At 33.0% G+C, this 25450-nt stretch overlaps 2 protein-coding genes across 3 annotated transcripts; both read right to left on the bottom strand.

Annotated features, from left to right (window-relative positions):
- Positions 1 to 10953: 10953 nt before the first annotated feature.
- On the bottom strand, positions 10954 to 12598 carry LOC129319219 (ethylene-responsive transcription factor ERF060-like). The gene has a single exon (XM_054964218.1). It carries the CDS (start codon positions 12216 to 12218, stop codon positions 11277 to 11279), a length of 942 nt encoding a protein of 313 aa, XP_054820193.1. The 5' UTR covers positions 12219 to 12598; the 3' UTR covers positions 10954 to 11276.
- A 5672-nt stretch (positions 12599 to 18270) lies between these two features.
- Positions 18271 to 20883, bottom strand: LOC129320705 (uncharacterized). 2 transcript variants are annotated; one of them, XM_054966266.1, is made up of 7 exons: positions 20540 to 20883; positions 20232 to 20430; positions 19566 to 20135; positions 19417 to 19470; positions 19105 to 19289; positions 18891 to 19015; positions 18271 to 18758 (listed from the first exon to the last, which is right to left on the bottom strand). In XM_054966266.1, the coding sequence occupies exons 3-7, from the start codon at positions 20005 to 20007 to the stop codon at positions 18728 to 18730; spliced, it is 837 nt and encodes a 278-aa protein (XP_054822241.1). In that variant the 5' UTR covers positions 20008 to 20135; positions 20232 to 20430; positions 20540 to 20883; the 3' UTR covers positions 18271 to 18727. The 2 variants fall into 2 exon arrangements, with proteins under 2 accessions (XP_054822241.1, XP_054822242.1); XM_054966267.1 differs by lacking the exon at positions 18891 to 19015 and having other exon boundaries at positions 20540 to 20879.
- Positions 20884 to 25450: the final 4567 nt, after the last annotated feature.

Genomic DNA, 25450 nt, shown 5'->3' with positions numbered 1-25450 from the left:
CTCCACCATCACCATTGCTCTCAATTACAAATAGTTATCCCACTTTATTTTATACTCCTTTCATCTCACCTTACTTTTAAGAAAGATTTAATATTTTAAAATGCAAGATGCTTTAATAAAAATAAAATTTTATTAATAATTATTGTTTTAATATTACCTTCACATTATATTATCCTTCTTTAATATTTTTTTTATAAATGAAGTATTATATATAGGGCATTTTAAAAGTTGATATTTTTTTAAAAAAAATAAAATTGTAAAATATATTTAATGAGTTTTATTGATATATATAATTTTGTCTAAACATATATTTTAATTTGAGACAAAGGGAATATAAAAATCTCTTCAATGAGAAATGCACACTTAAATTCCTCGGCCACGCAAAACAAAAAAAAATAAATAAATAAATAACGACATAAATGCTACGTAAATCCTTGGAATCCAGGGCATAATCAGACACCGGGGGTTTTCTTGTTTGTTTGAAGCCTGAAATTCATATAAACACATTAATTAAGGATGTCCCGGCAGGGTCCAGCTATGTGTTCATCGGGGTGCCAATTAATACACGCATCCTCTAATGCTTGACAGCCCAGTTGGTTCTGTGTACAACAAATTAAAGGAGCTTATGTTTTGTCCTTACTTAAATATCCTTTCCCCCAACCTCCACCTCATTGTCTATCACTTGTTAATTATATAACTCCTTAATATTATTGATATCAATGTTTTAAAAGCTACACGAGACATTGAATTAAAAAAATCAATAGTTCTTGATTTTTATGATTCAATTGGTTAGACTAACGCTTGGACCGATAGTGTAATAATTAAATAAAAAAATATCAAATATATATATAAAATAAATATTAAAAAAATAGATAGTATATTCATAAAGTATCATAACATGATAACATGATCGTAAATTGACAATATTATAAATTATAATTTTATAATTTATCAAATATAAATAAATCTTGGTTAAATTAGATATAAGTAGATTCAAAAGTATTTATATTTGCATTTATAACGATCAACATCTTGATAAAAAAATGGTCTCAGATAATATTTTATATATGTAAATTATTCAAAAATAATTTTGGTTTTTAATAGGATTTAATTTTTAAAAATTTTTAAACTTTTTTAATATTATGTTTAAAACTGATCAGTTTTCTAAAAACTATTTTAGTTTTTAATTTAACTTTGATTCCTAACTCTATAGTGACTTAACTTTGATCTTATATGGTTCAATTATGAAAGTAGTTTTTTTTTTGTCCAAATCAAGCTATTAACGGCTCTGATCGATTGTTCAACCGGTCTGATTGTTCAGTTCAATTCTATTTGTAAAACAATGGCCACTACTCTCTTGGTTCCTATATATAGGATATTTTTTAAAAGTTTATTTTGTCTCTAAAAATACTTTATATGTAAAGATGAAGGGAGTATGTGGATTCCTTCAATAAAACATAACTCCCATGTGTTAATTGCAGGTGCAAATGTATTTGTTCAGTCACCATGCATATGCCATGGTATCTACTACCTAGCAATGGCAGATATCCCCGGCTTTTTGGTCCTTTGGAAAGCAATTAATTTTAACTGGGTATATGTATAAAATTAAATCACTTTCTATTTTGCATCTATAATAGACATTCAATCCCCAACTTTCTCACATCTTACTTCTAAAAATATTTACTTGACTCGGAGTCACCGGTCTATGTAAACAAAAAGATAAAGTAGGTATCAATTTCATTTTTAATCAATCCCCTTTTTTTCATAAAATAACAATAATAATTATTTATCTATTGTTTTCTCTCCTGTTTCCATTGTGGCGCGTCTAGTCATTTATTTGATGCGTACGCACCCTCTTGTCTTGACACACTTTTGCTTTGTTGGTTTTATCTTGCAAGTTTTCTTTTCTTCCCAGGGTTCAATGATTGGGAAATATCGTGGGAAGAAAAAACCTGTTTACACAAAAATGAGTACAAAACTACGATAAATTATTTCGCCTCATAAAATATACATGTTACTTTCCTCCGCTGGCTATCCGTTTATGGTCCCTTTCGAAGGAGGGAAGATTGAAAAACAAAGAGAAGGCATGAACATATTATAACGTACTTTAGTCCACCATACCCCGCATCTTCTCATGTACATGATTAGGACTAATATAGCCAGTTATAATGCTGAATTGTCCACCACTCAAAGCTGAGCAGAACCAAATAATTCAGTTTTATGAACAGATGCTTGGTTCATCTCGTAATTTTGTTAAAATTAAATCATCCCAATGATCTACGCTCTCATCCTTTGGCCCCAAAAAAAAGAAAAAAGGATCTATGGTATGATATTTAATTTCTACGTAACTTAAGTTCACTCCTTGGCAAATGAATGCAAGAACGTTAAAATTTATTGAGGGAGAGACAAATACGTGATAAAAGTGGTTGAGAGTTTGACACGAGGAGGGTACTAGTTAAAAAGCTACTGCTTTAATTTATTATCATAATGTGTGGAGTGAATGAGTGAGGATTAAACCCGCCCTTTATCATCGAAAAGAATGGCATCAATGAGGTTGAATAATCCAAGATATTACTTCCAAGGAGAGAGAGGTTTTCCTTATCACGCACATCCATCAGCTGGGATTTCGTTTTCTTTCTGAGCGGCACACCTTATAGAAGAAGAAGAATTAACAACAGAAAGTACTACTTTCATGAGTTCATGAATCCCCACCATCTGTGCATGTGTAAACAAATTCGCGGCAGTAAATTAACTCGATCAAAAGGATACAGCTTGATGGTCGTCCTCAATCTTTTAATTATTTTTGACACAACGTCGATCATCCCCGTCCCCGATCCCTATCACTGTCCACCACGCGCCATTCATTCTGTTGCCGAAATAATAATAGGATTTATTTACATAGTAATTCACGATTAACATAACATAGCATCTGTCTTTTCTCAAACTATTCAATCAAAGCATGTCCTGCAAGTGGGCCCCATTTTTATTCTCTCACCTACAGAGCCACAGCAGTTTCGTGTTTGAGAAACGGAAATAAGGGTTTTAATTCTAGACGCGTCCGCATGCTTCTGCGTCAATTACCTATATCATTTTAGCTGGTGGAGTCTTCACACACACACACACACTCGTTATCTTTGGGTTTGTACTTTAGAGTAAATAACGAGGATTGAGTTAAGAATTAAAAAAGGAATAAAGAAGAAAAGGATGGGGATGGGATGAGAATGGATAAGAGATAAAAATCCGCACTTTAACTGATAATATATCTCTTTCTTCATTTATTTTTAAACTTGGTGGCTTTTACAACAAGCAAAAAGCTTGAGGGGGGGCACTTAATTTGACACGATCTAACTGTATCGCAACGGAAACAGTTGGAGGATGTGACAGAAAGGGACGTTCCTACGAAGCCCCAGGTCGGCATGGTGGACTTCCCACTGTCCAGTGTCCACGCCGCTCTTCTCTCTTTTCTCTCATGCCATTTTTTAAGGCCGGAAAATCAAATCACTTCACTTGCTACTTCAAAAGCTAAAACCACGCCTCCCCCACTCTTTCTAAACCGACATTCCATCTGGCATTTCATTCTTTTCCACATTATTTTTTTTATTGGATCTTTTACTTTTTCGACCAACTAATTAACTTTACAAACCCTAAGAAACATACGATGGTGCAAAAGAGACCCAATGGTATTTCCAAATAACTGTAGTTGTCATCACCGTTCAATTATTCAATATATTTTCTTCTTTAATTTCAAGAAAATATATGTGAAGGGACTGTACCAATCCATCAAACAATTAATACAAGTACTACAAAATCAAGTATAGTCACATAATCACGTAAACATGGAATTGAAAATGCGTGTGTGTGTGTGTGTGTGTGTGTGATACGTATCATTATTGATTACGATGCACTTAATTCATTTAGTAATAGGTTTAGGGTGTGTTGTGAAGTATTGTTTCTGTGAAATTAATGCTGACATCTGTGTGGATGTATTGAAACATATTAAATAAAAGGAAATGACTTGGTGACACGTGTGACTGTGCATATAATAGTCATAGATGGGCATTTTTCACACAAACTGACAAATCATTTCCAAATTTTTGTGGGAATGGCGTGCATGTGTTGGAGGGGATGATATAGTGAATGAAATGCAGGGAAAATGAATGTTGGGGGGAGAGGGAGGGAACGAAGGATGTAGTTTTAGCTAGAAATAGATGAGGGGACTAGGAGGGGAATTCGTTGATCGCGAAGGAAAATAATTGAAAAGGGGGAATGCAATGTGAGCCACAAATTTTACCACAATCACTTCAATTCTATATTAATAGTCATAGATACAAAATTAAAAAAATTGGTGAAAAGAATCTTGTTGAAAAGAAAATTGATCTCAAAGACCAAATGCAATTGAAGGAGCAAAATTAATATTTTATTTACTAAATAATATGAACAAATGATCAAAATATTCCTCCAATTAAACGAACGAAATTAAAAAAAAAGAAAGACTACTTGTCAGGAGCCTTGCACTCCTAGTCAAAAATCTTATACCAAAGTTAGAAGACCTTACTCCTAAGATAATTAAAAGTAAAATGACCTAATCTTCGCTCTGCAAATTATGCCCTTTCCCTCTTTCTGCTCAGACTTCCCCATTACCAACGTAACTCCACCACATGCATTTAATATTTAAGTAAAAAGGAAATCATTATAAATAATACAGAATATTATATATATTGAACAAATCCTCTCCCTGGAAAGGGGGAAATTGCAGGGAAATTAGGGTTGTTTGAAACTGTTTTTATTTTATTGTTCTGAGAACTGGTGTTTTGTAAAATATGCTTTGAGAATAAAAAAATAATAAAAATCAATATTTTTCTTATTCTTCCTTATTTTTCAGAACAATAATCCCAAAACATCTGAAAGTTGTTTTTATTTTTTTGTTCTTCAGTATAATATTTTATTTTTTTCTAAAACACATTTTGAAAACACGTTACCAAACAAGTTTTTTTGTTTTTTTTTTTGTTTTGGAGAACAGAAAACTGTTTCCAGAATAGGTTGCCAAACAGGTCCATTGTTTTGGGGTTGGGTTGGGTTGCAGGGAGAGGGCCACTGTTCCATTAATTTCAAAAAGTGTGTTATTCGAGGCTCCAGATTCCAATTCCATATGGGATGGTCCAAATTAAATCCCTTGGTGATTAATTCCCCAACTCCATTTATCCCTTCATTAAATTCGAATCATATCATTTCCACCCTCCTAACTAACATATACATGCATCCATATGTCTCGCCCCCGAATCATATTTGTCCCGACCACACAAGTGTTTGGAGGCCGAATTATATACATTACACGCAGCCTGATTCTCTGTTTTAGACCATATATACTTCTTTTTTTACCTTTCAATTTCACGGATATCTCCGTGTGAACACGGACTAGCCAGCATCCCCTATTAAAACTAGGATACTTCCATCGTCATCATATGAACAACCGCGAAAAAAAAAAAAAAACCCCACGTGCGCTTAATTGACAACTTGCCCATATTAATATTGGCGCACTCGTCATGCCATCCATGTCTGCGTCTTGGATCACAAGCTTCATTTACTTTTTATGTTTTTCTTGTCCTTTTCCCCTTTCTATGATATGTTCTTCGTAAAAAGCAAATTAGGAGCCTAGGTGCACTGCATTAATCCCCAGAGTAACATTTATATTAAATTCCGGAGAATAATTCACAATCTGGCACGACCACAGTTTTACAAATAATACATGCCACAATGTTGAATCCGCGTGCTCAAAAAGATTAGAAGAGATTTGATGATGTTAGAGCTAGCAACGATTCCTTGTTTTGCAGGTCGTTAATAATATATCGCGCGCTCATGCTGATTCTGATTCTTAGTTTACTCCAACTCCTTTACCTCGAACTCGATCGCCCGTAATTCCTATGTTTGTTTATTTCTTTTATGGGTGCCATGTGGATCCCCAGGATTCTCAAGATATGCCCCTTTTCTCTCTGGTAAATCCCTCATCCCTTTGCAAGGATTTTCATCTCTTTTTTTTTTTTAATTATATGTAAGGGATCTTTGGCGCATAAAATCTTAACGATTCACAGGATCATCGCCAGCATTAATTAAGCAGGATTATGCACATCCTATATATGTATATTACAATTTCAAAGCATAACAATTTTTAAGAGTTTAGCATGTGTTCTTTGATTAATTAGTTCTTCTGAAAGGTTCAGAGAAATTTTAAGAGGAATAATATGCAATGTCTACCAGCCTGTAACACGAAGCATGAAGAGCGCTATGTCTCATATTAAAAAGCCTCATTAGTTAAGTAGCATTTAAAAGTATGAGAAACTCTTTTATTTAATAAATTAATTTTTTAAGATGAGCTATTTTTTGAACTAGTATTTATAATATTGGGTCTGTAGATAATTTTAATTAATCAAGGATTGAGTAAAGTGTTGCGGAGTAGAGCTGCAGATGATATCTGCACTCTTTTTAGGCTCGTGTTTGCAACATGATGATACTTAACTCAAGCATGAAAAAATATTTACATGGTTCTTCTGAAGTGACATGACAGTCTCCAAATTATTGATGAGGATGATGAAGAGCGTAACACTCACCTATCATTACGACACACTGCACAGGAGCTAACTAACTAGTGTAAGTATTGTCTGGTCAAAGACTTTTTATAAAGTCAAGAAACATAATGATTGAGAAAATCGGTTTATTTAGGTAAATTCAACATTTTCAAATGTTAATCTGAGAGACTATTCACCTTTTCCGGCGTGCTATTTTTAACCCATCGCCTGCTGGCATGTGCGTGAGGCGACAAGTTTGATGTATCTTCTTTTATTTTATTTATTTCTAAGCAAGAGTCTAATATATTTTATTTGAAAAGAAATTAAATTGTCACATAAACTAGCTCACAATTATTGGAACTACGAATGTCAGCTTCTCCAATGGCGTGTGTATGGCGTCAACGGCCATGATTCTAACATTCTATCACAATTTCCAGAGTCATCTAGCCAGCTATTTCAACGGGCTCCAGTAGACTCCAGTCAACCAAATAAAAGGCCCGCAGTGGACCCATAAATATTTGGGCCCAACTCGTCTGATAGCCCAAATCATTCAATGCCGTCAGATTTACAACTCGACTGACAAAAACGTTTGATCCCGGACCCTCGTTGTCAAACTTTAAATTTGGCTCTTTAAATTTAATATTTTTATTTTTTTAATTTATAAAATTATATTAACTTATTTATAAATTCAAATTAAATATAAACTTGATTAATTTTATAAGTTTACCTTCAAATATATTATTTTTATATTTTTACCTTACAAAATCGTATCAACTAATTCATAAATTTAGACTAGATGTAAATTTAATTAAACTTATTAAGTTCATTTATTTTTTATCAAGTTGGGCAAGTTAATCATGTAGAACTCAATTCATAAAAGTGATGGAAACTAGTTCAAAGAGAGAGAAAAAAGCTTAAAAAGAAAAACTAATATTAATAGAAAAGGAAAACAAAAAATATAAAAAATAAGATCCTATTTGTTTTCTATTTTCAAAAACTGTTCTTGTTTTTGAAAATAAAAAAAATTAAAAAACTTGTTTTGTTAAATGTTTTCTATTTATTTGTTTGCAAAACTGTTTTTTTTTGTTTTTGAAAACAAAAAATAAAAACAACTTTAAATTATTTTTATTTTATTTTCCTTATTTTTAAAATATAATATATTTGATTATTAAAAATTATATTATGCTGATTAATTTTTATCATTAATCACCTATAATCATCACTATCAATTTATTTTTTTAATTTTAAAAATGCTTTTAAATGAATGTAACCAAATGCATTTTCATTTTATTTTGTTTTGAAAAAAATTCTAAAAACTGTATTATAAAATAATTTTTAAAAATAAAAAATAAAAATAGAAACCAAACAAACCTAAGTTGGCCTACTCTAAAATTTTTATATTTTGTATTATATTTAAATCAAATTATAATTATATATAAAAATTCATAAAAGTGATGGGAACTAGTTCAAAGAGAGAGAGAAAAGCTTAAAAAGAAAAACTAATATTAATAAAAAAGAAAACAAAAAAATATAAGAAATAAGATCCTGTTTGTTTTATATTTTCAAAAACTATTTTTTATTTTTGAAAATAAAAAATTTTTAAAAACTTATTTGGTTAAGTGTTTTCTATTTATTTGTTTGCAAAACTGTTTTTATTTTTTTTTGTTTTGAAAAACAAAAAATAGAAACAACTTTACGTTATTTTCATTTTATTTTTCTTACTTTTAAAATATAGTATATTTAATTATTAAAAATTATAATTATGCTGATTAATTTTTATCATAAATCACCTATAATCATCACTATCAACTTATTTTTTAATTTTAAAATTATTTTTAAATTAATATAACCAAACATATTTTTATTTTATTTTTTTTAAATTCTTCTAAAAACTGTATTATAAAATAATTTTTAAAAATAAAAAATTAAAAATAGAAATCAAATAGGCCCTAAGTTAGCCTATTCTAAAATTTTTATATTTTGTATTATATTTAAATCAGATTATGATTATTTGTTATATATAAATTATTTACTCATATATTTTAATAATTATTTATTAATAAAGATAAATTTTTATGAGTTTATGATTTGATTTTATATTTTTATTATATGTTTATTTAAGCTCATGAGATTTATTTTCTATCCCCTGGATCCAACGTGGGATTTCAAGACATGCTTAAAAGTCACCAACATATCATTTTATTTTATTATGAGTCTCAGTCATGTATGAATATATTGCCCCAATGCCCCGTTCAGTGGGCTTCCATAAACGTCATAAGTATATGAAATTATGTAATTTTGAACGTTCCATACTAACGTGAAGAGAAATAAGATGAAAATTTGAGCCAGATGAAAATCGTTTCGAGGTGCACGAGGAACGTGAATAAAAGAGTAGGGACTGGGGAAACAGGAAGGGGAATTAAGAATCCAGTCGAATGCAAAACGGGCTGATGTGTACATGGCTTTGGGTAAATATTTTGGGGCCCATTGTAGCATATAAAAAGGCCTGAGATGGAAATTAGGGTCGATTTGATGACATGATTGCTTTTATAAACAACTGGAGTCAGAGGAGTTAAAGGGAGAGCCGTAATGGTGTATGTCTATGCCTTAATCCTTCCGAACAATAGTTCTTACGAATTTTAAATTATATTAAAAAGAAATGGTTTAAGAATTGTTCATATTGCATTTCGAATATTTATAACTTAAAGCCAAATGCTCAAGGTGCTATTTACACATGCCACATTTGCAGGGGGGAGAAATCTCGGAAACTAAAAACGTGAAGAAGTTGATGTTAAATATAAATGAAAATGGAAAAGATAAGAAAGGACGGGAAAAATGATTTGAGGTGGGCATCATCTCATTCTATGTATATGCAACTTATTGTCTCTTTGATTATCTCCATCTTTTTGCCCAAAAAGCTGCAGATGATGAAAGGGCTGTGCTGACTTGGATTTGCTATAATTGTTTTAAATTATGAATGTATTTTTCAGTAAAAAAGGGGGCATCACTACGAGACAGCGCATACTGTAAGGAATAGACGTAAAGATGTTATCTTTACACGATCTTCACAGCACGCGATGCTCTTCATCCAATCTTAACAGCACATGAGATGGATTCTTGAGTCGGCATGTCAACAGAACCTGCAAGGTGCGAAGGAACAACTTGTTTTGATCCCCCTCGGCAACCACAACCCACACTTGTACGCAAAGTTTGGGCATCTATCTCCATCCTTCACTCTCCTTTTTTGTTGCTGACTCTAATCAATTCAGGCTCGTGAACGCCACTGTGGGAAAGATATTTTTGTGGCCACAAGCTAAGGCCGAGACTGACTCGGAGTAGAGAATAAGAATGCAGGAACAGTTACAGGGACGAAGGTGGCATTCATGTTGTGTGGTTTCGTGAGGAAGGGACGGCCCTCTTTCATCATTTCATGATGGTTAGTGGACTCCTTCAGCCCTTCCCTTTTGATTTTGATGCTTCTTTCCTCCTCCATCCTCAGATTTTTCTCCTCCTAATCTTTTACCAACGCCTTTTACTCGCTAATCCTCTTTACCTTTACCACATAACACAATTTTCCAAACATAACTCTCCCTCCATTAACAACGACAAGACTTCGATTAATAAATATGAAGAGATTAAAAACATCTTTTTTGTTTTCCTTTCTATTTTCACTTGGGTGCATGAGTTTGAAGTTTTTTGTCATTTTAACGTATACAAATCAAAATATATATTATTTATCTTTCCTTTTATTCCATTTTGCATTCCAATGAAAAAATAGTCGTGCATCTGTTATGAGTTTGTTATCTTGGTTTTTTTGGGCGCGAAGTATGCTTCACGAGAGTGCGACTGATTCCTTATTTAAAAAATAAATGATCATATTGTCAACTTAAAAAATAATAATACATTGGTGATTAAATACTTATCTTTTTTGGAAGAATCATATACAAAGGCCTGGCAAAAAATTATTTATAAAAAGGATGAATATAGAATGAATTATTGTTAATATTAAAATATTTATTTTTCTCAAATGAAAATTTTTAGTAATCATTGCTTGTGAATATCTTTTTTCCCTAGCCCTGTGATTGTCCCAATCTCTTTTGTCGATTGTTAATATTAGAACATTTAATTTTGTATGTCAGTTACTGCTTATTATATGCTCCAAAATCAGGAAGTGGTGCAGAGTCGATCAATTTAATTGAAATGACTAGGAAGGAGGCGTTGAAGCCATCCTCTCAGCCTTGAGTTCAAATGAATTTGCGTGCAATGATCCCATCTCCATTGACACAGGTAGTAAAACACGGTAAATTATCTAGTTGGGGAGCTTGTGGTAACTGGCATAACCGAAACTGCTGCCTGTAATTACGGAACAGAACCATATGTGCTCATATCCTAAGATTAAACAGACTAGCATGAGATTCATATGCTGGAAGGTTTTAATTACATTGATTCTGGTACAAGTACAACCTAGACCTAAAGAGGAAGCTCCCTTGGTCGTGCATGGATTAAAAAGCACCCGCACAACAAGCAACACGAGCTCCTGAACTCTTTATTTTCTACGCTAATTTTGCACACTGTCTTGGACAACACCTCTGCAAATTCCAAAAATTTCATTGCAGATTGCTGCCCATGACGTCCAGAACAACAACATACAAGTGCATGCATGCTCGATCTAAAACAGAATAACGCCACATAACAAGAAAGATTGATGACATCTCAAATAGCAGACCAATCAATCTCCACGGAAGGAAACTTCTCCAGCCCAAAGTCGATGGTCTCATCATTGGAATCCGAGAAATCCAAGAAAGTGATGTCGGATTCAGGGGAAGACGAACCGGTCCAGGATTCATCAGACGAAGGCGACGAAGCCGCGTTCTCCACCTTACAATCCTCTACATCACTTTTCGATTCTGAGTCATCCGGCACCACCTTAGCCTTTGAATCGGCGACGGAACAAGCCTCCCCTGCACTTCCCTGTTTCTGGGCCAAGCTTTCACAAATAGCTCGAAGCTTGGCTTCGACGGAGGAATGCAGAGGTTTGTAATTCCCAAATTCACCAAACACGTGAACTCCTTGGTGTCGCAGATGAGGGAAATTAAGGCGAGCAAACTCACCCCTGAGCTTATAAGCAGCACTGTCATAAGCCAGAGCAGCCTCTTCGGCAGTGTCAAAAGTGCCGAGCCAGAGACGGGTTCGATTCTTTGGGAGTCTGATCTCAGCCACCCATTTGCCCCAATGCCTCTGCCTCACTCCTCGGTACAGTTTCGTGGGTTTCGGAGCATTACGGACACGTTTCATGGGGACGGGTTTTGGGCTGAGGAGACCGACGGATTGTTGGTGTCGGACCTGGAATTGAGCCTGAATCTGAAGAATTTGAGATGGGGTAAGTTGGTTAAGCCCTATGCTACTCGAGAACCCCGAAGAAAATACGGGGGAGCTCGATGTTGTGAGTAGGTCGGGAAAATAGCTGGGCATAGAAGTGGGTGAAGCAATCGAGCGGGAAGGCGAAGATGGGAAAGAGAGGGAAGAGAGAGGAGACGCAGATGAATCCATTGACACAAAAGGTTCGAGCGATTTTATCACATCTTCACTACACGGATCTAACAAATCTGATGCCAGGCTGCTGCTATTAGTATACATACCAATAATTGTCGCCATACTACACCAGATGAGAAAATCACAGGGAAAGAAAATAGGAATCTAAAACCAAATATACAAGAAGACCTGTCTCAATTTCAAAATCAGAGCACAGGCTGAAGAAAGCTGCAACAGAAGGGAAAAACAGAAAGTTTTAGAAAACCTGAATCTCCACCTGAAACGCCGGACTTTGAAAGTATGTGTACGAGACCATGAGCACGTTTATAGAAACTCGAAAGTTCAGTTTCAAGGACAGACGATGACAGAGAGGGATCCCAGAAGCGGGAGATCAGAGAAAGGGAAAGGGTTAGTGAAGAAAGAAGATGAGAAATCTAAATCACTCGTGGTTTTTTGGGTGGTGGCCTCACTTTGGTAGCTCCTATCCTGCAGTGTATGGGTCACTTCCTCGATTTATATAGCCCGGTGCTGATGAGATTCCAGGGCCAGGAAAGAAGCATCAGCCTTGTTTACTCGAACCAATCTGTTGCCTCGTCAACTTCAAGGATACGGATGCCCCTATTGGATGACGGACCGCCTATAGGAAAACGACATGCGTGATGGGGTGCCACACCCTAAGAAGTGGGGTACACGTGTCGTCGTTGAATTGGGTTAAATACTGCTGACAACAGCCGCGGCGGGCTACCCTCTATAGTTGTCAAACTTTTGGTACTTAATGCGTTTTTGTCTTCGCCTGGCATGCCATGTTTTATACATTAAAAATATTGTAATCTATAGTAGGGACTAGGGAAGGATTGGAGAGGAAATCAGGAAATAAAATGGTGGGGTGAGTTTTGATAGAGATGAGTGTGAATGTGGTGGAAGAGAGCTCTGGAAGCGGTAAGTGCAACCACGTGGAGTGGTTACTCAAGCCCAATGAAGCGCAGCTTCAGATACTTTAAGGGAAAAATTTGAAACTTAATTTCAAGTAAGTTTAAAACTATTTTAAAATTTTAATTCAATTTAAAGAAGAAAAGTTAAAAAATTTTTATCAAAAAAAAAATAAAATATTTTTCACTTATTACGTAGAATTATTAGTTATTAATTTTTTTACTACACTTGTTTATTTACCCTGTAAATTACATAAATTTGTCAAGCAATCAATAACATTAATTGTTAATTTATTAATATTAATTATAAATTATAAAAATTTTTAATAATTTACAATTGATATTTGTAAGTTACAAGATCTATCAGTAATTTACAACTGATGTTAGTAAATTAATAAGTAAAATTTATAATTTAACAATTAATGTTGCTACTTATAATTAAAAAATTAATGTTAAATCTTATATAATTATTGACATGTCAACTCATATAATTTATAACTCATATTTATAAATTAATAAGTGAAGTAAAAAAATAAACAACTAATATCTTACATAACAAATGAAGAGTATTTGAACAAAATACAGGAACTCAAAATTATATTTTTTTCAAATATAATTAATGATTATGTTTTGTTTGAATTACTATAAATAATTATATATATATATATATATATGTTAGGTTGGATATTTTCTAAATTAAAATCATATTTTTAATATTTGTATAATATTTTTATAAATTTATTTACATATATCAAAAATATATTGTATTCTATATTTTAAAAATAAAAGTATCAACATGTTATATACAAGTATTTTCCAGTTTAAGCTGAAAAGATTGGGGCCCACTCATGCGTCACTGCCAGCGTCGTCACACCAGAATAATTATTTTATAATTATCACGTCCCCTAATTTTCTCTAGAAATAAAAATCAGGAGCCATTGTTTTAAAAGGAAATCAAGATGCCGCAAACAAATCGGACCCTAGGGGTTGCCCAGTGGACGAAAGACGGGGAATGGGATCTTTGAAGGGTGCGCCCACATCTAAATAGCGCGAATAAAACCATGACGAATATGTTCTTCGAATTTTTATTCCCATGAAAATATTTCCTTTTATTTAAAAATATAAAATATTTTTTAAAAAAATCAGATATTTAAAAATATAAAGTATTTTAAATTTTTTAAAGTGTAATCATTATTTTTTTTAAGTGCTCCTATTGATAGAGATAATAATATTAATAGAAGTAAATATAGAAAAATATGATTAGTTTAAAAATAGGCAACTATTTTATTGAGGATGAAGTTCGGTTAAAAATACCTTACATTTTTTAATGGAGGGAGTATAATATTCTTTTATTCTTAGTTTCATTTTATAATGAGAGAGAAAGAAGAAATAAATTCACAAACACAATAATCAAAATTAATAAATAAATATAAGAAGTAAAATAAAAAATTATTTACAAATACTAAATTATTTATATTTTGGATCAAAATTAATTAATAAAAAATATTTATATTTTAGACAGGAAAGAGTAAAATATTGCAAAGATATAATTTTAAAGTTAAACAATTAAAAAAGATTAAAAATAAAAAAAGAAGTAATCATCATCAAAGATACCAAAGATTGCAGGATTAAAAAAATGTTAACAGAGATTGAATATCCAAAGAGTAGAGGTTGATGGAAGCCCCTTTTTTTAAAAATGAGAATAGTTTACATAATTTATTTGTATTCTTTAAAAATAAATAAGAAAATGAATAACATTATCTATGTCTCAAATATTAAAACACTTTTAGATAAAATTATATATATAAATAAAATTTATTAAATATATTTTACAAATTTATTTTTTAATATTTTATTTATAAAGGAATATAAAAAAATATATAATAATAAAAAATTTAAAAGGGTGGCAGCAAGGGGCAGTGGCCCTCCCATACTTCAAATTTTATTTAAAAACAAGTTTAATTTTGTTTGTGAAAAATGTAAAAATCAATGCTTGACTCCTACATTCAGATGAAATTTCAGTTTTAACTCCATACTATAATTTATGGATTCATCCTTGTTAGATGATAATATTTAAAAAGTAATATTGATAAAATTTTATTTTTATTATAAAATGTGAATTTTTTTAAAAGTATGTTATAATTTGAATTTTGAAATAAAGGAAGTGGAGGCAAAGTCAAAAGGTTGACGACGAGAAGCGTGGCGTGGAAGAAACGTGAACGTGAGCGCTGAGCGGAGAGGGTGCGCTTTCATTGGACGCGATTCCTTCTCACAACGGAAAGGTGGGACATGGCATCACTTTCAAGCCACGCAAACCCCATTCAGACTTTTGAATTTATTTCCTTTTTAAACTTTTCTGACTCAAAGGCACTTCCCATTTAAACTTTTTAAACTTTTCTCGGAGTGAGTGAATTGTCTAGGTGGAATGCCTTAAGAATGTTTAAGGTCAACCACAGCAGCCATAAGGAGGGGTTAAAATTGGGAGAATGATAGTTAAATTTTAAAGGACCAATTGATTTAAGCTTCAACTAAATTTAAAACACCAATAACGTCTCTTATTCTTCAGTGATAATAAATCTGACAAGGATTTACAAATTTAACTACTAATTTTGTAACTTTTTTTTTTAAATTTTAATAGAAAATATAAATGTTTATCTTTAATATTTATAAGTATTAAATCTAATAGTTTTTTAAGAATTTGCAAGTTCTGTTCCTTGTTTTGCAACTTAATTGTAATACATTTGTAACTTGTTTTCTTATTTGTAACAGAAAATACAAATATTCATCTTTAATATTAAAAATTTTTAAGTCTAACAGATTTGAGAATTTACAAGTTGGGTTCCCAATTCTATAATTTTATTGTGATAAATTTTATAATTTATTTTTTAAATTTTAATAGAAAATACAAGGGTTTAAATTTAATATTAAAAAATATTAAGTCTATTGTTTATTATTTGCCTATTGCTTGTTTGTCAATAAAATAAATAGATTCTTCATTGTCTATTGCTTATTTTTCAACCTTTTTAAAATTAGAAAATCAAATTGAAAAGTATCACAACAAAGTTATAAAATTTAGAGTTGAATTTATGAATTTTTAAAAATATTAAATTTGTTACCATTAAAAGACCAAGAGACTTTTTGACACTTTAAAATTGATTGAAATTTAGTTTAAATTAATTAATTCCTTGAGAATTAACAGTCATTCCCCTGCTAAAATTTGGTGTTAGCCGTTCATGATAAGCTTCGCTAACGCTGGATTCAATCAATCACATGGGGCATTCCATCAATCCAACCCAATTCTTGAAGTATTCCGCAATTAATTAATGAACTCATCACATGCAGTATTTAGCAAAAATAAAATAATAGGAGCAAAAGGCTGTGACTCCACGTGTAGACAAAAGTAAGTCCTTACCTAAATTAATCCAAACTCAACAACTGAGTGCTTCATTCTTTTAATAATGGCATGGTCAAGAGGCACCTCTTGTTCCATGTGCCGCCATGTGCGTCTCTAAGCTCAGTTGCACAAAATATACCCCCCTATTCATGCTCTATTGGAAATGCGTTGACCACACAAACAACGGTGCACTCCAGTTAATGCATTGCTCAGCAGCTACAGTTTCATCCATACTTATACTGAGCATCCTTGTTCATTTTTGGATATTCTATTTCAAATCTATCAATACCAGGGGGCTGGGCCACGATATCAATGAGTGGTCCATAAACTTGCCTCACGAATTCATTTTCCCTTTTTCACAGATCACAAACCAGCTGAGGTAGATCGACCACATCATCTAATTCAAATTTATGGGCCTTTTTCCTAGTTAGCCCACAATAAAGTTGGTAAATAACAACTTTTGGACTTCAAAAGCCATTCATTTAAGTCTGTTTTTATAAAAATTTATATTTAAAAAATTAATAATTTCTTAAAAAACTGTGCTTCAAAGCCAACCCTTATAAACCTTAAAATATAGGCCTAGCTTGGATAGCCTTTCAAACCCAATTTCTCTGTCTTCCCCCATTTCAAACACATTATTTTGGCTTAGCATGATACACTCTTCTTCCATTTCAACCCTAAGTGCACTGTTCTTTCTCATTTCAACCCTAAGCTCATACGACACTCTTTGACCCAACGAAGCTACTCTCCTTCTCGACCTCTCCTCACGATCTCCACCTCTCCTCCCTCTCCTAGCAATCTCTAATTTTCAATTGCAAGTGTTGCTATGGGTGCTCAATCATGGTGCTCTCCTCACGTAGTCACGAATTCATGATGCTAAGGTGCTCTCACCCCTTGATCTCAATTGCTAGCTCCCCTCTCCCAACTCCTCTCAGTCTCAATCTCAACAACGGTAGCTCATGGCATCATGACGCTAAGTCAATAGCTTGATCTCGAACTCAACTTCTAGTCATGGTGCTTGTTGTTTAGTAGCTCCCCTCACTCCTCTAATTCTTGATCTTGACTTCAAGTAACATTGCTCAATCGATCTCCTCACTCCTCTTCATTTTCTTGTCATGTATCTGAGGTTGATGATATTAGGGTTTTGCCAAGTTGTTAAGGATTTTATAGTTATGTATTTTTCTTTGATCAATTTTAATAAATGTTGGGTTTCAATTTTTGATTCTTGTTATGTGTTCTATATTGCTACTCTCGTTTGATGTTCATAACATTATTTTGTAAATTGATATTTTGAGTTGATTTTAAAACATGAAGTTAGGTTATAATGTAGATTTTCTAATTCTATGTGATCATATTAAGAATTTTCCATTGGGTACATTGATTTTGGATTTTTGGATTTTAATTTGCAATGCTTAATTTATTTATTTTTTTAAAAAAGGCTTATGAATTTGACTTTGAGTTATTTGAATAAAAGTTACGCTTCACAAAAAGAATAATTTTACAAAAAAACTGAACCTCAAAACTTGAGCTTATAAAAACGAAGCTCTTGTAAAGAAAGTGCACTCATTTCCTAACTCTAACTTTGAAAAAAAAACAAACTTTAGTTGCCATCATAAAGTACTATCACAAACAATTTCAACTTCTATAACCTTGGTAATATAACCACCAGACAGTCATTTGATCGTGATGACCTATGAAAACAAATTTCAGCAAGTACAATTTATTAATATCCAACGTCCCATTTGATTATTAAAAAAGCATAAAATAAAATGAATTAAAAAAATTAAAATAAAAATAAATTAAATCACTATTTTTTTATGATACGCATAATAAAATTTATTAATATATGATATAAATGTGAAAATCATTATACTCTTTAAAAATTTTATAAATCACAATTTTCAATTCATAAACTAATAATTCCTCTCCTAATAAATGTAATTTACATATCTTTTTTAATCATCTTACAACCAAATGGAACCAAAGTGGAAGCAGAACCATCAATGATTCCCCAATTCCAAAGGCTTCAGATATATGCCAGCAATCCCAGAGGCAGATTTGTTTCACGTCTGACGAAGGAAACGACACGTTTCGATATATGATTTTAAAGTACTCTACAGGTACCTTGTCCGTTGTAACAACCCATAAACACTGGTGAGTGAATACAAACTAACATAAGGGCGCGCGCGCACAAACATATATATATATATATATATATATCAATCTTACAACATAAGAAACATTTCATCACTAGCGACTTTGAGAACGCCTCTTGTCAATCACCTCTTGATCATTCTTGAAGCTCTCCCTCAGATCTTTAAGTTTTTCAAAACTTGATTCCTGAAATATATAACAATATTATCAAACATCAGGGGAAAGAAAATAAAATTTATAAATTGTAAATCAAACAATAGAAGTCAAGTTTTGTCAAGAAAGCAGAATATCTACAATTATATTGATAGAAGTATATACCAATTACTGATCCGGCAGACGTTAAAATTAGAACATGGCTCGGGCAAACCCAGCGCCCATTTGACATACGACTTTCTTACCCTTGACCAACAAACGAATTCAATATTTTCTTGCAGCATAGTGAACTACAGAAGAGCGAATGAGCACTCCAGACTAAAAATTGAAGATTGTAAACCATGCGAAACTCAAAACGGGCAAAAGTTAGGGAACTTACGAGCTGGCGACTTTCGTCAGCCAGGGTATTCTCCATATGACCAAACAGTGACCTCCACTGATCCATTAGGTCCAATTCTAGTTTTGATGAGTCCGCAGAAGTTCGTTGACTGTACACAGCATTATCCTTCGCTCCAGAAATTTTCTGAACCAGCTTTGCTGCTTCTTTCTGGCTCTTCTTCAAAGCTAGCCAAAACAATTCTTTTTAGGAAGAACATTAAGGAAAGTGTACGATGGTTAAATTGATTGTGGTATTGAATGTGGCCGAGCTAGTTGGCTAGACACGGAATTTAGAAATTCCATAAGCACTCACCGCTTAATCTACCTTTGATATCCTGGTAATGGAGGTCCGACCACATATAAGCAGCTATTTATCAACATAAAACGCTATGTTTAGGTACTCAAATAAAATATATTCCAATTTGTAAAAGATCAGAAACCATAAAGAGAAATTGAAACTACCAGTAGAGCAGAAAAAACAAGAGCAAGCTTTGAGAGGATCCTCGTCCTCGGTTGATTTTTCACTGCCACCGCCCTTAAGTCCAACACATCTTTCCAGCCCAGGAAATTTGGAATCCAGTGAACCAGAGATTTTCGAACATTCAGTTGCCCCACATTTGGAGGAGGCCAGTTTGGGAAGACTTCGGTCCCTTTCTTCATTTGCTGAGTCATGATTTGCCAATTCTTGCGAATCGCCCGCAGCGTGTCTGCCTTCGATACAAGCTTTCTTTGAGAAATGTAAATCCCCACCAATGTTATCAATCTTACAACACCCATGTCCAGATTCAGGAGCCGGGTCAACCGAAATCGATGAAAACGCCCTCTTCTGGGGCCGATTCGTGCAGTCAGCCAGAGCAGTACGGGTTTCCGCAATCCCATCGCTAAAATTATCTCCACTCCCCATGATTTACTTCAGGGAGAGGGGTTAACAGCAAAATTCACGAAGCCAGTTTAAACAAAATCAATCAAATTTTTGAACCATCCTCATCCGACATCCGCCGTAGAGAAGTGCTGAGTAGAATGCAGCTATACCTAAGGAGCAAGGGGAACCCTGTTAATTGTGCGCAATGATACCTACGAAGAAGGGGGAGAACAAAACCCGACGGGGTTTAGTCGAGAAATACAAACCTTGCTATGTGGACGAGTGGTGGATGTGAGAGAAGTAGAAGAAGCATCAATGGGAAAAGCTTTGCCCCAGATACACGGATGGAGAAAACCTAATCAATGTTACGAGAAAACAAACAGCGATGGCAGGAAACCTCCCTAACTTAGACGAGGACGGTGAAAAGCGAGCATCAGACCAGCGACTATTCCAATTTTGTTACGACTATTCACAAATAAAAGGTGAACATCAGACCAGCGCAAAGACGCAGTGGATACGGACTAATACACAGACGAGTGAAGCACCAGCAAGAAATAAAGTTCGAAGTAAGTACCCGGGAATAAGCCGATCGCCGGCAGAAGACGGAGGAATCGACCGACGAGAGTGCACCACGCGCCACTTCAGTAGCGAGGAATGGCGGGAGGGAGAGCAGACTGAGCGAGCACGAAGCTCTAATAAGGGGCATCAAAGTCTTTCGGACTTGAAATCATCGTCAATTCTTCAATTCAATTGTATATCTAAAACTTCGATGACAATCGAAAAAAACGCGCGGGTTCCTTTTTAAATGATTTATTTCCTCGGTGTTATCGGCGGGCTTCCGTGTTGGCGGGATTTAGGGCTGGGGAGTTTCGACTAATCTACGTTTCCGGCTTCTTCATTTGGGAGGAAATGCATTCATTGACATCCTGCGGAAGTGGAAGACGTGGGTGTTGGTTGTTCTTCCTTTGGGCCACGTCTTCTGGGCCCGTCTTAAATTTGGATTGAGGGCTTTTGATTTAGGAAAATACAGGCGTTACCAGATATACCAGCGACTTAAAGCCATAATAATTAACACAACCTTAAAAAGATTACCCAGCAGCATCCATCTACCATCATAAAGTCCACAGTTTACAAAAATCTGAATTAGTTTGGAACGGACAAATAACCCAACATATCCGAAGATATCAAATGATTTCGACCAAAAAAAAATCATAGTTTAAGTTAAAACATTTAAAATATCAATGTAATTTAGCTGCATTGCTTAATTTGAGGTTATATGTTGGCTTTGTAATTATCAATGACTATAAGTATTCTCCAAAACTCTATATATATAATAGAAAAATAACGAGCCCTCTTCTAAGCTTGTCATGTATACATTTGTTAAAATAATGCGATTCTAAATCATCCTCATCATTTTGTGGGGAAAAAAAAAGTTATCCTAATCGTCGTTAATTTCTAAGATCATTTTTCAAAAATAATATCATCATTATCCCTAATAAAATTGACAACAACTGCTTTTTCTTATCCTAAAATATTCCCTCCCATGATCTCAACCATAAGTCCATGACTTCCTAACTAATTCAAAATTTTAAATTTTATCTTAACAAATTTTAAGTATCATAACTTCCTCACCCCAAACCCTATTTGTGAAATTAATCTTAATTATAAATTATAATTTAAATTTGCAATGTGAATTGGTTATTTGTAGCTGTCAACTAACTCACAATTTTAAATTTTAATTTTAAAAAGCTTAAACAAACTCCAAGTGTCATAACTTCCTCGTCCACATCCTGTTTGCGAGATTAACTTTAATTATTAATTATAATCAAAATGCGCAATATGAATGGGTTATTTATGAATTAGATATATTGATTTAGTTTGAAAATTTATAATGAAGAAGTTACCACGATCGACTCTGTCTCTTTTTCTTACTTCATGCTTTGGAAGAGTCGAAGATGGATATTTTAGTTTTCTAACCGAACGTGCCGTCCAGTGATGCCGAAAATCATTCCATTATTGTTTGTGGAATTAGATTGATATTTTAGAATTCAAATTGCCCGCCATTGATTTCTTCACCACAGGTCATAGTTCTTCCTTCATCCGCAGTGTCATTTTTGTTTTTCTCTTTTCACTTCTCCGCAGAGCTACCTTGAAAGCCGATGAGTAAGATGTGGTGGCTGTTCAGTTTCGAATGGAGTCAAAGGAAATGTCAATTCTCGAAGGTGGTCACCAATGTAGATTCGAAAGCCCAATAAGTAACAAGATGTTGCTGGAGTCAATGACATCAAAGGCATCGCAAGGGTAACCTCACTTTAATGACATTCAGGTGCTCGCACCAAGACGACGGTGAACTTCTCACCTCTCACTTTCAAGTTTCACATCTACAACACTCGCCTCTCTTTATTGTTATTTTTTTTTATGGTCTTTGGAAATCCAATTAGGAATTTTGAAATATATTTTAATGAAGACCCACGATCTTCAATTTCATGAAACAAAGTACGATTTGTTTTCATTTATATATTTTTTTTCCAGACAAAAACTGGGTCCCAATAGGAAATAATATAACGTCCATGAGCCCATACTCAGAAAGCAGTTTCGGAAAGCATGCTCCAAGAAGCAGTCAATTGCTGAAATTCTCGTGGTGATGCCTCATGATTTGATTGAGATTGAAAAAAGCGGAGGAGGAGGAAGCCATTTATCATAGGCAACTTTATTAGGAAACTGGTTTTTGCATCAAGCAAATGATTGTGGGCACCGTTTTGGCTGTAGTGATTGAAATTTCTTAGCCACCAGTGACATTATTTTGTGCAAGAGTTTAGTTGCTCCTTCCCTTTTTATACAAAATAAAAAATAATATTAATTAATTATAGCTGGTTTTAACTTTAAAACTTTTTAGCTCGTGTGAATTTAGTTCTGAATATGGTCTTGTATTGCAGAGAGGTGAAGAGAGAAAGAGTGCGGCAACTTCAAGCAAATCTTTACATGAGCATCTCTTGAAATATCTACCAAAGTATATTTGATTATTGATTTGCTATTCATCAATCTTCTTATGTGTTCTATTGCATCTATTTTGATTTGATTGTTAGTTTCTTGTTCATTTAAGAGTAGGTAATAGATGTTTAGGTTTGATGTAAATGCTATTTCTAATGATTAATAATTTGAATAAAAACTTTATTATATTAAATCTCTTATCATATTGAAAAATTTATCATCTTTATAAGCAGGAGAGACTCAAATTTGCATAAAAAGCTTGTGATTGTACTATGACAATTGAAAGCTCATATTAATCTTTATGGAGTGAGTGGATAATTGTCAAGCATGATTGGAAACTAAAAATAGGCTTGACTAGTTGGAACCGACCAATAATAATTGATTTGTGCAAGCTTCCTTGCCTTCTCTCCAGAGCTGTGCAAAAGTTTTAAAACTTGATTAGTCTAGTTTAGTCTAGCATAACCAAGTCTACTCTAAATAAATAAATAAAAAAACCCGAAGCAAAATAAGATCAAACTAGACTGGGTTAGACTAGGTTTCATTTTGGACTTTCAAACTACATGATTTGGTCAGAGTCTGTGCTCTATTTTTTTCATAATGTTGCTTTGCTTTCCCCTTAATTTTAATATTATTATATCAAAAGTTCTAAAGATCTAAACACATCATGATATGGATCATGTGCAGTGAAAAAAGGGTGCAGGGGATGTGAAGTGGAAGATCTTGACCATTAATTCTTATCTAATAGCTAGTAACAAATAAGCGTATAAAAAGTTTCTCATTTACAAACACACAATTACATTTTATCTAAAATAAAAATTTATGAAAAATATATTATTTTTAATAAATCTATTAATAACTAATTTGGACCATAAAAATTTTATCCAAATGGTCCAACTTAATATTATTTTTTATGTTTATAAAAACGTACTTTAGAGTCTGGACATTTTATAGTTAATATTAAAAATTTTTATAATCATTATAATTTTTTATTTTGATAAATATAATATTAAAAATAAAGATAATATTTCCAGTTCTTTTCAAAAAATATTTTTTTAAAAAAATTATAAATTAAAAAATTTAAATATGAACTAAAATTAAATTTAAACTATTCAGAGTACATCTAGATAATTAATTTATGAAAAATAAAAAAAATAATATTAAATTAAACTTAAAATTTATATTGTCTAAATTAATTATTAATAAATTTATCAAAAATATTATATTTCTATATATTTTATTTTAAATAAAATGTGATTGTATTTTTATAAATGAAAAATTTTTTTATATACCTATTTATTATTAGTAATTAGATAAGTATTAATGATCAAGATCTTTCACCTCCCATGCACCCTTCCCCACTGCACTGCACTGCACATGATCCTTATCCAAACGCATCATCCTCTTGCCACTTCACTCGTCTCCATTCATCTTCAGCCGCCGTCTCTACTCGCCTTCTCTTCTCCTATTTCGACTTCCTCATGGTGGGATTGCATCATCAAGTTTAGAGTTCAGACTCATCCATTGCCTATCATCTACATCTTTAATCATTTTCCTTCTTGGCTCTCTGCTTCTCGACTCATCATCCTCTGACCTTTTCCTTCACTTTGAAGATGAAGAGCCACGAGTAGGAAAAAGATGATGAAGATGGTGTGAGGAGGAATCGAAGGGCGAAGATGGGCTTCGATCATCCACATCCAGTGATTCCGTTGATCAAGTCTATTGATTCTGTTATAAGTGAGAGATTGCCATTGATCTACGCTTCCTCCTCCTCCCCACCATCAACTTACGATTACCTTCATCCTGGACGTCGATCTGAGCTTCTTCTTCCTCAACGATCCTTGATATGTTATTGAATGCCTTTTCTCCCTCCTCTGTAACTCTGCTTATCAACCATTAAAAAAACGGGGTGAACATAGTCCGATAGATTGATCTGCCAGTCGGCAGACCAAGTCCGGTTCAGCCTAGTTTACTCTGGGGTTAGACCCGACTTTAGACAACAAAATCTAGTCTGGAGTATTTTCACTTTTTCAGGCGAGGCATCAGGTTGACACTCAGCCCAGTCTTTACATAGCCCCACTTCTATTGGTACTCTTCAGTGATATCTTTTATTTTACATTAATTAATTAATTTTTTGTTAAGTTCAATTCTCCCGCTTACACTTATATCACTGAATTGTATTAATTTTATAAATTATTAAATAAATAATTTTATATAACTGAAAAAAATTAAAATATGAATTTAAAAATAAAAATATGTGCGAGTTAAAATTTATTTTCTGGGTAGCTTAAATGAATTTTGCACAACATCTATGCTTAAAAATGAGTATTTTAGTTAAACATATGTAGTTAATTGTTAATTAATAGTTGAGTAAATGAAAATAAAATCCTTAGAAAAGCTAGTATAACTTTTATAAATAGAATAAAAGATCAAGGTAAATTATGAAGGAATCGATATATTTTACTTGAAAATATTAATATGTAATTCTTTTTTATTC

This window comes from Prosopis cineraria, unplaced genomic scaffold (assembly GCF_029017545.1).
Source record: "Prosopis cineraria cultivar Desert tree isolate PC_DT_omini unplaced genomic scaffold, ASM2901754v1 PC9, whole genome shotgun sequence".
Lineage (NCBI taxonomy): Eukaryota > Viridiplantae > Streptophyta > Magnoliopsida > Fabales > Fabaceae > Prosopis > Prosopis cineraria.
The sequence above is the reverse complement of the archived record's forward strand: the minus strand, read 5'-3'. Positions and strand labels throughout refer to the sequence as shown.

What these genes read in the sequence shown, in the direction of transcription:
- LOC129319219 (XM_054964218.1), bottom strand. Translation starts at nt 12,218, where the DNA reads ATGGCGACAATTATTGGTATGTATACTAATAGCAGCAGCCTGGCATCA.
- LOC129320705 (XM_054966266.1), bottom strand. Translation starts at nt 20,007, where the DNA reads ATGGGGAGTGGAGATAATTTTAGCGATGGGATTGCGGAAACCCGTACT. An exon ending in TTGTTTTTTCTGCTCTACTG is followed by an intron (nt 19,471 to 19,565) that starts GTAGTTTCAATT and finishes GTTGATAAATAG; the next exon opens with CTGCTTATATGTGGTCGGAC. An exon ending in TATCAAAGGTAGATTAAGCG is followed by an intron (nt 19,290 to 19,416) that starts GTGAGTGCTTAT and finishes TGTTTTGGCTAG; the next exon opens with CTTTGAAGAAGAGCCAGAAA.